This window comes from Emys orbicularis, chromosome 3 (genome assembly GCF_028017835.1).
Source record: "Emys orbicularis isolate rEmyOrb1 chromosome 3, rEmyOrb1.hap1, whole genome shotgun sequence".
NCBI lineage: Eukaryota > Metazoa > Chordata > Testudines > Emydidae > Emys > Emys orbicularis.
In genome coordinates this window covers 211339650-211355148 of record NC_088685.1, presented here as the reverse complement: position 1 = coordinate 211355148, position 15499 = coordinate 211339650, and the positions used below count along the sequence as shown (strand labels likewise).

Genomic DNA, 15499 nt, shown 5'->3' with positions numbered 1-15499 from the left:
ATTGTCACGGGAAGTTGTTGGAGGCCAAGAATTTAGCTAGATTCAAAAAGGAATTGGACCTCTATACGGATAAACAAGAATATCCAGAGTGATCACAATGAATTGCAAACACTTGGGAAAGCTATTAAACCTCATGCTTCATGTCATAAGGCAATTTCCAGCTATTAGAGATCAGGATGAGACCTAACGTGGGTATGCCTACTGTAGGGTTCTTACACCTTTCCCTGAAGCATCTGGTGCCGGCCAGTGTCAGAGACAGAATACTGTGTTAGATGGCCCTCAGTCTGGCAATTACGATCTTCCTAATGGGCTGTGTTGGTGACCAGTGGAAATCTGGGAACTGAAAACATAGCAGTTCATGAATATTTGGTAGGATATATTGCACAGACAACCTTAGTTGCCTGTGTTTTTCTGCGGTACTGAGGTTGGGATTTTTTAAAGCACTCAGCATTGGCCTGACTCAACTCCCACTGGAATCAGTGATATAACTCCGAATGATTTAAACAAGAGCACAGTTTAGCCAGTGCTGAGCATTCTTGAAAATTCTACCAAGAGTGTTCAGGGGACATTACACATGCTCCCCGACTTACGCAAGCGTTCCGTTCTGGAACACCTTGCGTAACTCAAATTTTGCGTAAGTCGGAAACATATACCCAACAATTACACACACACACACACACACACACACAAACAAAACAAAAAAACACCACCCTCCCATTTCTAGCTTACAGAACTTTTTCCGTAAGTGCGGATTTGCGTAAGTCGGGTTTGCGTAACTTGGAGGGCGTCTGTATAAAAAAAATACATATACTTCACATTTTTAAGTGTTTATGTGATGGCCACCATCTTGGCCAAAGCACTGGAGATCAAACCAGGAACCTCCAGAACTAAAAACATGAGCTGCTACAGCTTGAGCTTAAGTCCCAAGCCCTCCTCGCCAGGGGCTGTAACAACTCATCTCCTCAGTGGATCAGCGCACACTCACTGAGGGGTTCCATGTACATAGTTTTAAATTAAGTCTTGTTATGCCTTCTTTACTCAATATTTTCTATTAGTCATTAGCCACAAAATGGGAACGGGAAGTGCTTTGATAAAGCGAGTTTCGCTGTGGCTTGTGGAAATACATCTGTACCCTGTGCTGACTCGGCAAAGGAGTAACAAAGGACAAGTTTAAATCTGGGATGCTTGATACATGGTCATAGCAAGTGTCTTTGCAAGTCCTCCCTGCACTGAGAATACCATGGTCTTCCACCTTCCCCTGCCCTTCTCCAAGGTCCCAATTTTAAAACTTCTCTGCACCCAGTTTCCAACTACAGCTCCTCCACTGAGATTATCTTCCTCCCTTTCCCCTTCAGCCTCCATGCTCACACACATGCCATGTTTCCCTCTATTATGACCACATGCACTGTTCTGTTTACCACTTTGGTAATTTAAGACGGACAGTGTTGAGGGGAGATGCGCCCAGTCTAGGCAATGTCACAACAAGATGCAGCCTGTAGGAACAGAATTTCTTGGAAGGCTGAAAACAAAAAGATCACCTAGGTACAGTGGAGATGGAAATGTGGGGGACCTGATTGCTACACACTATACTGTGCTAGCCTAATTTGGGTTTTTCTCAATACCCTGCATACATCAGCAGGTTGGTACTACACCACATGGAGCTACAAGAGAGATACAGTTTAGTTTGGAAAGGTTATGCCTCCTATGCTTGGTGGACTTCCTGACATTTCTATAGTGCCTTTCATCAGAGTATGTTAAAGCTTCTACAGACATTAAACTAAATTGCACAGTTTGCCTGTGAGGTAGGTATATCTCATTACACTCTTCTTACAGAAAGAAGAAACTGAAGGACGGGGAATTAAATGATTGCTCAAAGTCACACAGCAAGTCAGAGGTACAGTCAGGAAAAGAAACCAGAAGTCACGTCTCTCAGTTCTGATCTCTCACCACAGGATAACATTGATTCCCATTTCTCAATTGTGGAACTGTCTGTGACAAAGGATGTCCTGAATGAAGGGACTGGCCAATTCCACACTGATACTAATAGGCCCTGCATTAAAATACAAACCTTAAAAAGCATGCTGTGAACAGCTAAGAGTGCCAGAACAAACACTTTAGTTTATATTTAGGTGCCTTTTCCCACCACTCAATGTTTTATTACCTGTTTGTATTTAAACTAGGAATTTCTTGGGATAGGCCTAGATTTTGGGGTTCAGGCTGGAGCTCTTGAGTTGTTTAGATCCTTTCTAGCCACAACTGCCTTCAATAAGCATTCGCATTAATCTTTTTCTGGCCAGGGACAGAAGAAGAATCAGGGTTGTTGTTATTGTTTTGTCAGGTGCCACAGAGATTAACCATAAATAAAGCATTCAACATCTGCAATTCAAACATCTGTGAACTTTGAATTCAACCTGGGTTTTCCAAAACCAGTCTCAATCTCTATTTTGTGTTTATACAGCTAGACGTGGATTCAACTCTTTACACTCAGTTTAGTTTCTATTGAGTCTTAAATAATAAAATGGGTTAGGACTGGATTTTCAAAGCATCCTAAAATATTAGGTGCTCAAACTCCATTGAAATTTAAGGGGATTTAAGTAACCAAATCCCTTAAGATCTTTGAAATCTCACCTTAGAGCTTTATTTTAAGTTTATTATATTGATCAGCTGTTATTTACTGTCCATCAATGTAAAAATATACCCCCACTTTTACTATCCTAGCAATACAGAATAGAAAGAACAAGTTCCCAGATTTAGAAGTGAGATTTTCAAAGCACAAAGGGCAGATAGGCACCCAACTCCCATGCAATTGAGGCACCGAACTCCCCTTTATGGCTTCACAAATCTCCCCCGTCATTTCCAAATTGGTGCCAAAGAGGAATACACGCATGCTCTGCTGAGTCCTAATGCGCAGGAGCCTACTCCTTTGTTCTTACCAGGGGAAGGCTGTTATTTCATAAAGGGGTAGCAGTCTACAGCATTAAAATTAGGTGACATCTGTCAGGAATCATTAGAAAGGCTGGTGCATGTTCTTTGGATGGTTTGGCAGAAGTTAAACTATTTCATCTGCCTCTCTCTGGGAAACCTGGAAGATTTCCTACAATATCTTTTGTTTTCAGGAGTCGGAGAAAAACTACACGCGGTCACGCAGATAATTAAACAGAACTCTCAGAAACTGGAGCTCTGATGCCCAAGTACTTTGGGCTTGACTAAGCCCAGGGTTACACCAGCTTCCTGCAGCATAACCTCGGATACGGGGGAGCCTGTTGAAGAAAGTCTGACTGGCTGCAGTGGAACAAGCTGGCCAAAACACTTGTTTTGTGGGAGAGGGGGGGGAAATGAGGCAGGAATTGGCTACTGCAGCTCTCAAAGTGTGCAGAACAGACCAGGGAGAGGGAAACGGTCAGGATGCCCAAAGATGTGCTTATTCAAAGAGTCCTGTATCCAGCCTCCACCAGCCCTGGTGACAACATAAAGCTGCCCTTCCCCACAGGAAGGCAGTAGTGCAAACAGCACCTCTCCTCCTCCTGAGCATTTCCAATGGGGTGCAGCTGCGCCCACTGGCTCTAAATCTATCCACTCTTTGTGGCAGGTGCCATGACTGCCTCTATGGGCTGGTCTTCAATATGGAGCTAAATCGGCACTGCTGCAATCAATGCAGTGGCATCGATTTAGCGGGTCTAGTGAAGACACACTCAATCGATAGAGAGAGCTCTCCCATCGATTTCTGTACTCCACCTCGACAAGAGGTGGAAGCAATGTCGGTGGTAGAGTGTCTCCCGTCGACATAGCGTAGTGTGGACCCTACAGCAAGTAGATCTAAGCTACATCAACTTGAGTTACGCTACTAACGTAACTCAAATTGGGCCGCTTAGATCGACCGGCAGCTGTAATGCAGACCAGGCCTATGTCTGTAAAGGACCTAGCACAATAGGACCCTGATCAGAGCAAGTGTATATAATCATAAAATAAACATTTATTAATAACCACCACCACGGCATACTCTATGAAGGATATTAAAAGGAAATATTTTCCAAACATGCCAGAAGGTGCGGCAGATCTATAAGCAAGTCAGATGTACCTACAGTAACAGCCTTTGGGTTATGTCTACACTACAAATCTAAGTCAACCTACATTAGTTCAACTTACAGCCACCGCAGTAATTACTGTGGTGGTGCACGTCCACACTACCCTCCTTGGGTCGGTGGTGCATGTCCTCACCAGAAGCGCTTCCACCGACCTATGAGGGACAGTGTGAGCCTGGCTGCCCCACAGGCTCCCGGTGGGCTGCCCCATGCCTGTTCCCCGCTGGGAATGGGGGGAAGCCGCCGAGGGCTCCTCGCCCCCCACCCCATTCCCTGCCGGGAGCAGGGGGAAGCCGCCCGGGGCTTCTTGCCATCTGGGAGTGGAGTCCCAGCTTCTAACCCCCCCATCCTGCCTGCTCCCCGGGACCCAGGCAGCTTTGTCAATTTCACAGCTCACTGCCCAGCTCCAAACTAGGGGTGGGCAGGATCCAAAGCCACCCCAGCTCCCAGCTGGGAGTGGGCAGGATCCAAAGCCACCCTGGCTCCCAGCTGGGAGCAGAGGTCTGAAGCCGCCCCGGTTTCAGCTCCCAACTAGGAGTGGGGGAAAGCCTCCTCGGTTTCTCACCCCAGCTCCCAGTTAGGAGCAGGGTCCAGCCGCCCAGATCTCTAAGGGAGCAGGGGCTTTTTTTTGTCAATTTGAGGGCTCCTGTCATGAAATTGACAAGACAGGCGATGTAAGGGATGTAGTGTCTACACAGACTCGGTGTCACCCTAACTACACTGACATAAGCCTTACGCCTCTCGTGGAGGTGGAGTTATGATGTCGGTGTAGTAAGGCACTTAGATCAGTGGGAGGAAGGCTGTAGTGTAGACACTGACATAATTAGGACGACATAAGGGACCTTATGTCGACCTAACTGTGTAGTGTAAACCAGCCCTTTGTCTCACAATGTAACTTTAATAGGAATTATAAATTAACAGACTATTTATCTGTAGTCACAAGTCTGGTTGCAATTCAGTACCGAAACCGTGAAATAAAACACTAAATGGGAGATTAGACTGGCCTTTGTTCTGTTGTAAAAGGTTCTGCTATGTAGGATGACTGAGTCTGTCTGCCACATAGCTATCTGCTTAGGTCAGCAACATTTGATGTTCCTGCTCTGCTGTGGTGTTTTGCGGGCTCCAGTAGTGGTGAAAGCAACAGATTGTTCAAATGCAAGTTCCATGTTTGCTTTAACTTCCTCACTGTATAAATTATTTAGAAGAAACTGCACAAAGAAAGTCAGACGCTCAATCACTGAAGAAAACTAAGGCTGTTTGGTTACAGTGTTCAATAACTTCAGTCACTCTAATTTACTGAGACATTCAAAAGCAAGCATCATTTTAGCAAGCTATTATGAGACCCACTGGCTGGATTAAACCACACCCTTGCAAAGAACAGTGAAAGTTAAAATCAAATCTTGACCAAATCACAAAAAAGAAGCTCTGTATTTCTTTGTCAAATATCTAAGATTATGCAGAACACAACAGAACTGATACTTGTACAGAGCAAAAGCCCACACACAATGTCCACACAATACTTTTACTTTTCTAACTAAAGCAATCAGAATCTTTAAAATACTCTTGCTTTTACAGGAAACTTTTCAGAGTGTATTATTTGCCTGGCAGTACTTGTTAACCTCACTCCCTCATTGTTGACTAGCAATGTGACAAAAGCACCTCTTACTCAATAAGTTCCAAAATTTCAAAACAAAAACACTAACCGCTGCCAGTGAAAGAAATATCTGCCAATTTTAAAAGTCACTGAGTTATTCACTGGCCAAACTGTTAGGACACTGAAGTGAGGGGGGAAAACAAGCAAATTATGACTGAAATGACCTCACAAGGAAAGTATTTCTCCTTCAGGGATGTTTACCTCGTAAATGTGGCTTACAAACTCTTTTACTAACACCACTGAGAAACATCAAGACTAAGGGACAATCAGAGTTTTTATACAACTAGTTCACTTTTGTACAAACACAAGTCATTGTCTGTTAGTAGAATGTGTGTATACATCCAACTATTTCACTTTTGTGCATACACAAATCCCTGCCTGTTAGAAACATGTATATCCAACTATTTCACATTTGTGCATACATAAATCCTTCTCTGTTAGTAAAATGTGAACCCAATCATCCAGTTCATTTTCAGACATTTATAAAAAACTTACAGACAGAGGGACACAGAAATCCAGAGATTAGCATCTCCCTCTCCTTTTTATAAAAATCTCGTTTATATCACAACAACAAGTGGAGACAGTGCAAATTGCAGATAGTGAATGAGAGAGTATTTGGATAGTAAGTTATGAAATCTCTCCATGTCACCATCTGTTGTTCATTTCCAATGTATTTTAATTTTATGGTTGCCGTATATGATTAACATATGGGGGGTGCATGTGTGTGTGTGTGTGTGTGTGTGTGTGTGTGTGTGTGTGTGTGTGTGTACACTGTTTTAAATAAATACTAAAAATATTTCCACACATGTCAGAGAAAAACTGCAGGGTAGAATCCGCCAATGTAATATTTCAGCACTGAAATTAAAAAAAAAAATTAGTCACTTGTAAATTAAGTCCAACATTCACCATTATAGTTTTAAGGCAACTTCTCAAAAACTCTTTGCATTCTAACATAGTTGTATGGAACTTTTGCATTTGAGCTTTAAAAAACACAAAAACAAAACACAAAAATCAGTGGTTTTGAATTTTGCTAGAAAAATCTATATCCCCAAATCTGGTTCAAAGACTCAGTCCACAGATTCAGAATTATTTTTTTTACATGCCCTGAAAAGAGAGAGACAATGTTTTCTTACCTATTTGGTCTTCTGGAATCAGTGACTCAATGGGGGGGTCCAGTTCAGAGCTTTGTGACAAATAGTTCTTAACTTGTGTCATGAACTGCCGAATTGTCTGTAACATGTCAGTACTCGAAACGTGGCATTCCTTGTTTTCCTGGAGAAAGCTGACATAGTCCTGCACCAGGCACCCAAAATAAGTGCGCTTGTCCTGGGACAGCTCTGCAATTTTCTTGATCATCCTCTTTTCGGGGGTCATGAAAGAACTGAACACCCCACTTACTTTCCTCAGCTGGGATTTCACAATCTTGGGGAGAACAAATGAACTGTTCCGTTTCTTTTTGGGCTTCAAAGGGGGTGCCATGCTTTCCTGGTCACTTTCCCCTTCAAAGTCCTCCAGGCTGCTGTTAGTGTCCCCTTCGTAGCCAAACAATGGCATACTACGATCAAAATCGAGCGAGTCGGATGAGGAGGTGGAAATGCTCATGTCGCTCAGTCTCTGCCTGCCTCCATTCCACTGTACTTGTGACTCAGAGTTTGTAGCCAAGGTCTTTCTGCTAGCTGCTAAATTTTGCTCACACAGGGCTTCACCTGGAACGCTCGCAGTTTCTGACCCACGCACTGAGTTATGACTAGATCGAATTACTGCCACGGTCTTTGCATTACCTTCCCCTTCTAAGCAAACAGCCTGCTTCTTTAGACGAGGAGGCGGAACAGGGGTTGGTTTCTTCTGCAGTAAATCCAAGTTCCTATGTTTGTTATGGTTGACTGTTCCTGGCATGCTCGCCTGCTTTATAGTCCTGGAGAGCTGTGGACTTGTGAGAAGGCTATTAATAGAAGGTGGTGGAGGTCTGGGTGGGGGGGAGCGAGGCTTCTCTGTCCCATTCACATCTTGAGTTCTTGGGCTCTGCCTTTTCAAACTTCCACTAACATCCTGGCTGTGCACTTTTAAGAAGAGAGGATTAATAAAACACAAGGCTCCGTTGGTCTGGCTGCACTCCAGCTCCGAAGGCGTTCTGGTTCTTATAGAATGCACTCCATTTATAAGGCAGAGCTGATGTGAGTCTTTGCAAGCATTGTCTGAGGGCAGAGGCCTACGGGGAGGTGAAGGATTTGGGGGGTTGTTGTTAGCCGGAGAGATCCAAAAATCTGAAAATCATTATTGTGTTAACATAAGAATTTAGATATTATGCAGTTGGCTTTCAGAACATTAAACTCAATAGAACAAGGTTGAAGCGTGGAAAACTTTAGACAAGCTTTTATTTTTTAAATTTTTTTCTTAATAAGCCTCATAAAACACTGCCAGACACAACTGAATGCTAAACCTTCGGGCTGCAGCTATTTGTCTACAGAGTTTATAAATATCTTGGCCAATGTGAATCTTCATAGCAAGTAAATTGGGATATACCGAAAAGAATGATTGCTATAAAGTATCCATTATTCCTGTTTTGAGACTGAAATAGACCCTGAGCTAATACCCCCGGCCTTGATTAGAAAATAAGAGCCAGATTTTCAGCTTAGCTCCACTAACATCAGCAGGACTATGCTGATTTACGAAGGTTAAGCCCTGGGAATTTGCAAAAAAACTGTATTTTTGTTTGGCGTAAAAAATTAAATAAGCTGAGCATGACGAGGTTGGAATCAGATTTTTGTCCCCTTGGCAGATACTATCTTTAGCCATGCTGATCAGGCATTCGGGTCTGTGTTTCAACCTGCAGCTGTGCATTTGTAATAATTACACAATTTGTTTGAGATTTTAAGATACTCAGCAGCACATAAATAGATTGAATATGCAGGGCCATCAGCAAAATATGTGTACTGACACTAATACTACAATCTGTACTAACTTGACAAATTGTAACTGAAGTCTCCTCATAGCCCTCAGTAAAACATCTGTGAGAGTCTATGGAAATCAGACAACAGTTCCTTCAGCAATCTCATAGACTCCTGCAAACTATACTACAGGTGTTCAACATGCTTCAGCTTGACTAGCTCAAAAATGAAGTAATCAGACAGAAATAAATTTGGGCACTAACTGACAGCTACATTCAAAAACTATCTAGATACTTATATGGCCCCTATTATCACAGCAACTGAGTGTGTCACACACAAATGAATTTAACGTAAGAACAGCCATACTGGGTCAGACCAAAGATTCATCTAGCCCAGTATCCTGTCTTCCGACAGTGGCCAATGCCAGGTGCTTCAGAGGGAATGAACAGAACAGGGAATCATCAAGTGATCTATCCCCTGTCGCCCATTCCCAGCTTCTGGCAAACAGAAGCTAGGGACACCATCCCTGCCCATCCTGGGTAATATTCACTGATGGACCTAGCTTCCATGAATTTATCTAGTTCTTTTTTTAACCCTGTTTAACCTTGGCCTTCACAACATCTTCTGGCAAGGAGTTCCACAGGTTGACTGTGTGAAGAAATATATCCTTTTGTTTGTTTTAAACCTGCTGCCTATTAATTTCATTTGGTGACCCCTAGTTCTTATGTTCTTGAGAAGTAAACAACACTTCCTTCCAATTGGTCTTCACAATACCCCATGAGGCAGAGAAATGCTATTAACCCCATTTTACATATGAGAAACTGAGGCAGAGACACTAAGTGACTGACTCATCCAAGGTCACATCAGAAGTCTGTGGTGGAGCAGGAAATTGAAATTGGGGCTCCTGACTCCCATGCTTACACCTAGCCACTAGAGCATTCCTCTCTCAGCTTTCAAACATATTATTAGTTTTCAAAACCAAGGGCAGAAATTCAGCCAGAGGAAGTCTAGGGATAGGGGTTACAGACCTGCAGCACACAAGCAGTGGTGCTCTCGGGTATTCTATCTGCACAGGACAAACACAATCACAATAACTCTAGGTATGGATGTGGTGGAGAGCTTGTGAGCAGTGGCATATGCACCTCCTTTGGACAGATTCCTCTAGTACGTGTTGCCATCAGGTGTACAAGGGGCTGAGATTCCAATGACACCCCAACCCAGCTCATCATGCCCTTCTTTGGGTACAGTGACCTAACAAACTCCCCCAAGAGAGTGCTTGCCCCCTCGCCTGGCTGCAGCATGGGTATACCTAAAGCTACAGATGATCAATGCAAAAGACAACACTCTTCAGCACACTTTACACGGACTTCAGTGACCAGGGTTACTGCTGCAAAACAAAATCCAGAGCCACCTCAGAGGCTCACTGCAGAGTAAAATCCTGTGAAGATCCTTGTGTTCACGTCCTATTACAGAGCAAATCACTGTGCTGGGAAAGGGCACACAAAAGTTTACTGGGCCAAATTCTGCTCTCAGTAAAATGGGTATGAGGGCCAGATCCTGAAAGGTGCAGAGTGCCCTCAACTCCCACTGACTTTAAAGAGAATTCAGCATGGCCCGGAGGTGCTCAACACTATCTGTTTCAGGTCCATGTTCAAACTGTGCCAGGTTTCAGCTCTGCTTTAGGCTCAAGGCACATTTTGGGATGTGCCTGTATTTGTTTTAGCAGTGGAACTAAGCATTTGCTAGGGACACGCCCCTGTATTTTCCCTCCCACTTGAAAATACTCATCATACTAATGTGAATACATATACTTACTTCACATGTGTTTCTACTTGCATTCAGATCAGCACACCTCTGAACAGTCAGTCCTAAATCGCTTTGCAAATGTAAGCATGTGCCAATCGGAGTACAGAATGCTGTTCATGATGAATTCCGTTCAAAATCTTCCAGCAATTACCAAACTAAGAGCTATGCTGTACAAGCCAATAACTGCCATTCCACTTTCAGCTGCATCTGCTCTAACCTACAATGCATGTGGGACTGCACCAAACCCTGCTCTCAGGACTATGGGACTGTATTTGGATCAGTCTGAGGTGTTCTGTGGGACAGAGTGCATACAGCTAGACAGAAAGTAGGGGGCAGCAGTACAGGAAACCAAATCACGGAGGCGTATCGGCAGGATAGGAAGGCAATAGACTGCTACTAAGTGGGATAATTAAGCTACTTGCAACAACAAAATCATCTTTGCCATCGTTTACCGATTTTTTTGCATAAAGACTATTTTACTGATACAGTTACAATGACACAGGGCAATAAACCTATGTAAATAGTCATACTTACTCAGTCCCAGCTGAGCAATGTCTTCAAGTTCAGCTTCTGTCTTTGCTGCCGCAATAGCATGAGGCAATTTCAAGGTGAATGGCAGGACATCCCTTGTTTTAAAAGAAAGAACAGTATTGGTAATTTTTGCTGTTATTTCCATATTTTAAATTTTTCATTATTTCCAGCATATGCAATGACAACAGGTCAGATTCTCATTTCCAGCAAAGCTACTTTGAACTGCTCTGGCAGTTGAAAGGGGCCATAAAGTGAGTATGATGTAATCAACAATCCTTTAAACCCCATTGGTGTAAAGAAACTTTAGTGTAACTGAGAATCAGTCCCCCGATGTTCCTTTCTTCTGGACTGACTCTCCCTGTTCCACTCACTTTTCCTCTTATTACAGAAGTAGCTTTTCCACTGGTCTTTTAGAGTACATCAGTCTGATTATTGAAACATTCATCTGCCAAAATCAGCACTTTACCCAAAATTCTTATTTGTGAATAAAACTTGAGTTTTGTTCCAATTTAACCTCCAGTTTTCAAAAATAACCTGAATGGGTATTTAGGACAGAGAATACAGAAGTGCTTGTAAACTCTGTCAGTCTGAACATACCTCTAGTTTGAAAATATTTATTCCAATAAATACAGTTATATTCATACTACTGTCACCATATCTGTTTTCTACTCAATACGTATTAAAATAATAAATGGATGTTTACATATGGGACTCCGCAGATGGTACTTAACTACAAACCACATTGACTATATAAATCCCTTGAAACAAGAACTTAAGAATTACTTTGTCTAAGTACTTTGTGTAAGCATTTATTACATTGTATATTAAATCTTTTCTCTACCCACTTGTTTATACTTGCAACAGTGCATTCTTAAACACCAGAGCCTGAAAACCTGCAAAATCTGTAGAAGTACCTATGTAATGAGAGTAAGTAAATAAGAACTGGTCATGGAGCAAAAATGTCCCACACACTTTTATGTACATTCAGATACAACTGGTGTCAATACAGGTGATTTATTTTCAAAATTGTAAGCACATTGAGCATCTGGTGTAATACAGACAACAGCTCTTTGATCACCGAATTGCCATATTTTATGAATACACCCTCAAAAATCAGCAACAGCAAATTCCAAACAGATGAAAATCACAAACATATGCAGTGAGTTGACACATTTACTAACAAGTAATTGAAAGGACACTGTCAACATCTCCATGGGCCAAAATCTGAACTCCATTTTAATCTAGGGTGGAATGTCTCCAAATGCTAAATATATAGGGTAAAATTCTGATCCTCCTTAAGGCTATGGCAAAATTCCCATTGATCTCACCGGGGCACAGATTTCACCCATAGGCTGGGATTCTCAAAAGAGCCTAAGGAAATCAGGCACCCAAATCTTACTGAATTTCACTGTGACTTTGGTACCCAGCTCTCACAGGCTCCTTTGCAAACCCCAGCTGTGTTTTTTTTAATTCTCCATTCTTGTCAAGAATCTATCCTGTGTTTTCTTTGGCCATGTCTACACTTACCAGGGATCGACACTGCTGCGATCGATGCAGCAGGGGGTCGATTTAGTGCGTCTAGTGAAGACCTGCTAAATCGACCGCAGAATGCTCTCCGGTCGACTCGGGTACTCCACTGGAACAAGAGGAGTAAGGTAAGTTGATGGGAGAGCATCTCCTGTCGACGCAATGTGGTGTAGACACCGCAGTAAGTCCATCTAAGCTACGTCGACTCCAGCTCTGTTATTCACGTAGCTGGAGTAGTGTAACTTAGGTCTACTTACCCTGGTAATGTAGACAAGGCCTTAGATACACTAACAGATGTCATGTGCTCCCTCTGCTGCTCTGCCACAGTCACTGACTACAGCTTCCCCCAGTACTGTGCATATTCCCACTTATATCCCACATGATGCCAAGACACAGTCTGAAAAGGATAGGAACTGGAATGCTTTCTGCTACTCGAGAAACAGCAAAATAAAATGTTCATCAAAGACAGACATTGGCAGGGAAATAAACCACAAGCTTCTGGGAGCATCTTGCTAATGACGGAGGGTAAAAAAAAGAATCTATTAAAACCCCTGGATATGATTTCAGGTGAGGGTGTCTTTATGAATATCCAGGAGTAGCATTTTGGAATAGTTACAGCTGTGTGTGGGTTTGCATCACCCTTCCGTTTTCTCCTCACTTTTCTTTGTCTTTCACTGTATGAGGGTGCAGCAAGAAAGGAAGCAGGGCTGCAAATTAGTGTACAGCTGCAGGGACGGTGCAGTCTTGCATCCACCCCTGCACTTTCTGATTTCTCCAGGCAGGATGATTCCATGCGACTGCTGGGCCTTAACTGGAGATTCAGGCTTAACCTTGCACCGAACAAAAATTAATGTAAAGCCCCATATGGAAAATTAAAAGCCATTTTGTAGAAACGGAATTTTAAACAGAGTGTGAATGGGGATGAGATAGAGGACCTTTCATTGCTAGGTTACCAGTTTCAATCCAGTCTGGCTCAGTCACTCGCCGAGTGCTGTTAAGTTATTTACATGAATGAGCTTGTCTTTTACCATGTGTGTCTATAGCATCTAGCACAATGGGGTCCTGATCTTGGGGGTTCTGTGTGCTCCATAACGTAAACAACAACAACAAGCTTGGTGCTCTCAGTCTCCAGGGGTAAATATTCACACTGCCATAAATCACCGCCATAACCAGCAATAATTGGCAACCCTGTTGGCAGTGTGAGCCAAGGAGATCGAACTCTTCCCGCCCCTAGAACAGATTCCAGTAGAGATGAAGTTTGGCCTTGCTCTACCTGTTCTATGGCTAAACATAGGACCCGAGTCCCCAGAGCTATCAATCTGGGACTTGTCACAGGTACTGAATTCACACATAAGGAATTTACCAGGCATTTCAACACACACACACAACCAGTGAGGCAACTGTTTACCACAGGGGTGGCCAACCTGTGGCTCCAGAGCCACATGCGGCTCTTCAGAGGTTAATATGTGGCTCCTGGTGACAGTGTACCCCATAAGGCTTTATGGGGGGGGTGCTCATAAATGTATGTATGATATAACTGGAATAGGGTTTTGTTACATATGCCATGTAACACATCTATGTAAAGGTTATGATCTACTGGTTATGTTCATCCTAGTTTTATGCAGGCACCATTTGTGTGTTCAAAGTTATGAACATTGGCTGTATAATTGCTCGATTTCTAAGTAGCCTTAGTTAGAACATCTGGTCACTTCTTGGGAAAGGAATGTGCAAATTAGGTGCTCAATCAGGAAGCACTTAACAGACAAAAGAGCTTGGAAGACTCCAATCCACATAAGAAGTCTACCTGAGGATGTTCAAGGTAGCATGTGGGTAATGGCTGCTACCTGCAAGTCCTGAGTCATGCATGGGCATGTGACTTGCCCATGTGATTCCAATCTCCATTTTGTGACTGGATTCTACACAGGGTGAGGAGGGGATCTCCACCCACAAGAGAAAGTCTATTTAAACCCCTGGGAGACCCCTCCATTTTGTCTTCAGCTGGCTAAAGAAGGAGCCTCTCCACCCCCCAGGATACTTGAAGAAAACTGGAACAAAGGACAGTAACTACAGGGGGTGAGAGTGATTGCTGGACCCAGGCTAAAAGGAGATTAGTCTGTAAAAGGGAGCATTCTGAAACTGGTGAGGATCTTATCTGTATTTAGTTTGATTAGACATAGATTTGCGCATTTTATTTTATTTTGCTTGGTAACTTACAATTGTTCTGTCTCTTACTACTTGGAACCACTTAAATCCTACTTTCTGTATTTAATAAAATCACTTTTTACTTATTAACTCAGAGTATGTATTAATACCTGGGGGAGCAAACAGCTGTGCATATCTCTCTATCAGTGTTATAGAGGGCATACAATTTATGAGTTTACCCTGTATAAGCTTTATGCAGGGTAAAACGGATTTATTTGGGTTTAGACCCCATTGGGAGTTGGGCATCTGAGTGCTAAAGACAAGCACACTTCTGCAAGCTGTTTTCAGGTAAACCTGCAGCTTTGGGGCAAGTAATTCAGACCCTGGGTCTGTGTTGGAGCAGACGGGAGTGTCTGGCTCAGCAAGACAGGGTGCTGGAGTCCTGAGCTGGCAGGGAAAACAGGGATAGAAGTAGTCTTGGCACATCAGGTGGCAGTTCCCAAGGGGGTTTCTGTGATCCAACCCATCACAGCACCAACTCCGGGGATGGAGCTGCAGGTGCCAACTTTCCAATGTGTCGGGGGGTGCTCACTGCTCAACCCCTGGCTCTGCCACAGGCCCTGCCCCCAATCCACCCCTTCCCGTCCCCTCCCCTGAGCCTGCCGTGCCCTTGCTCTTCCCCCTCCCTCCTAGAGCCTCCTGCACCCACAAAACAGCTGATCGGGAGGGAGGGGGAGGCGCTGATCCCCGGTGGCCGGGAGGCACTGGGAGCAGGGGGGAGGGGAGCTGATGGGGAGCGGTTGACGTTATTACTGTGGCTCTTGGGCAATGTACATTGGTAAATCTGGCTCCTTCTCAGGCTCAGATTG

At 43.5% G+C, this 15499-nt stretch overlaps 1 protein-coding gene across 1 annotated transcript in view; it reads right to left on the bottom strand.

Moving 5' to 3' along the window:
* RIN2 (Ras and Rab interactor 2) overlaps positions 1–15499 on the bottom strand; it is a 71515-nt gene that overhangs the window by 16508 nt on the left and 39508 nt on the right. Inside the window, exons 8-9 of the mRNA XM_065401499.1 lie at positions 10965–11056; positions 6870–8000 (exon numbers count right to left, since the gene is read on the bottom strand). Of these exons, the coding sequence (XP_065257571.1) occupies positions 6870–8000; positions 10965–11056 (1223 nt within the window). The remainder of the gene's footprint in view (positions 1–6869; positions 8001–10964; positions 11057–15499) is intronic.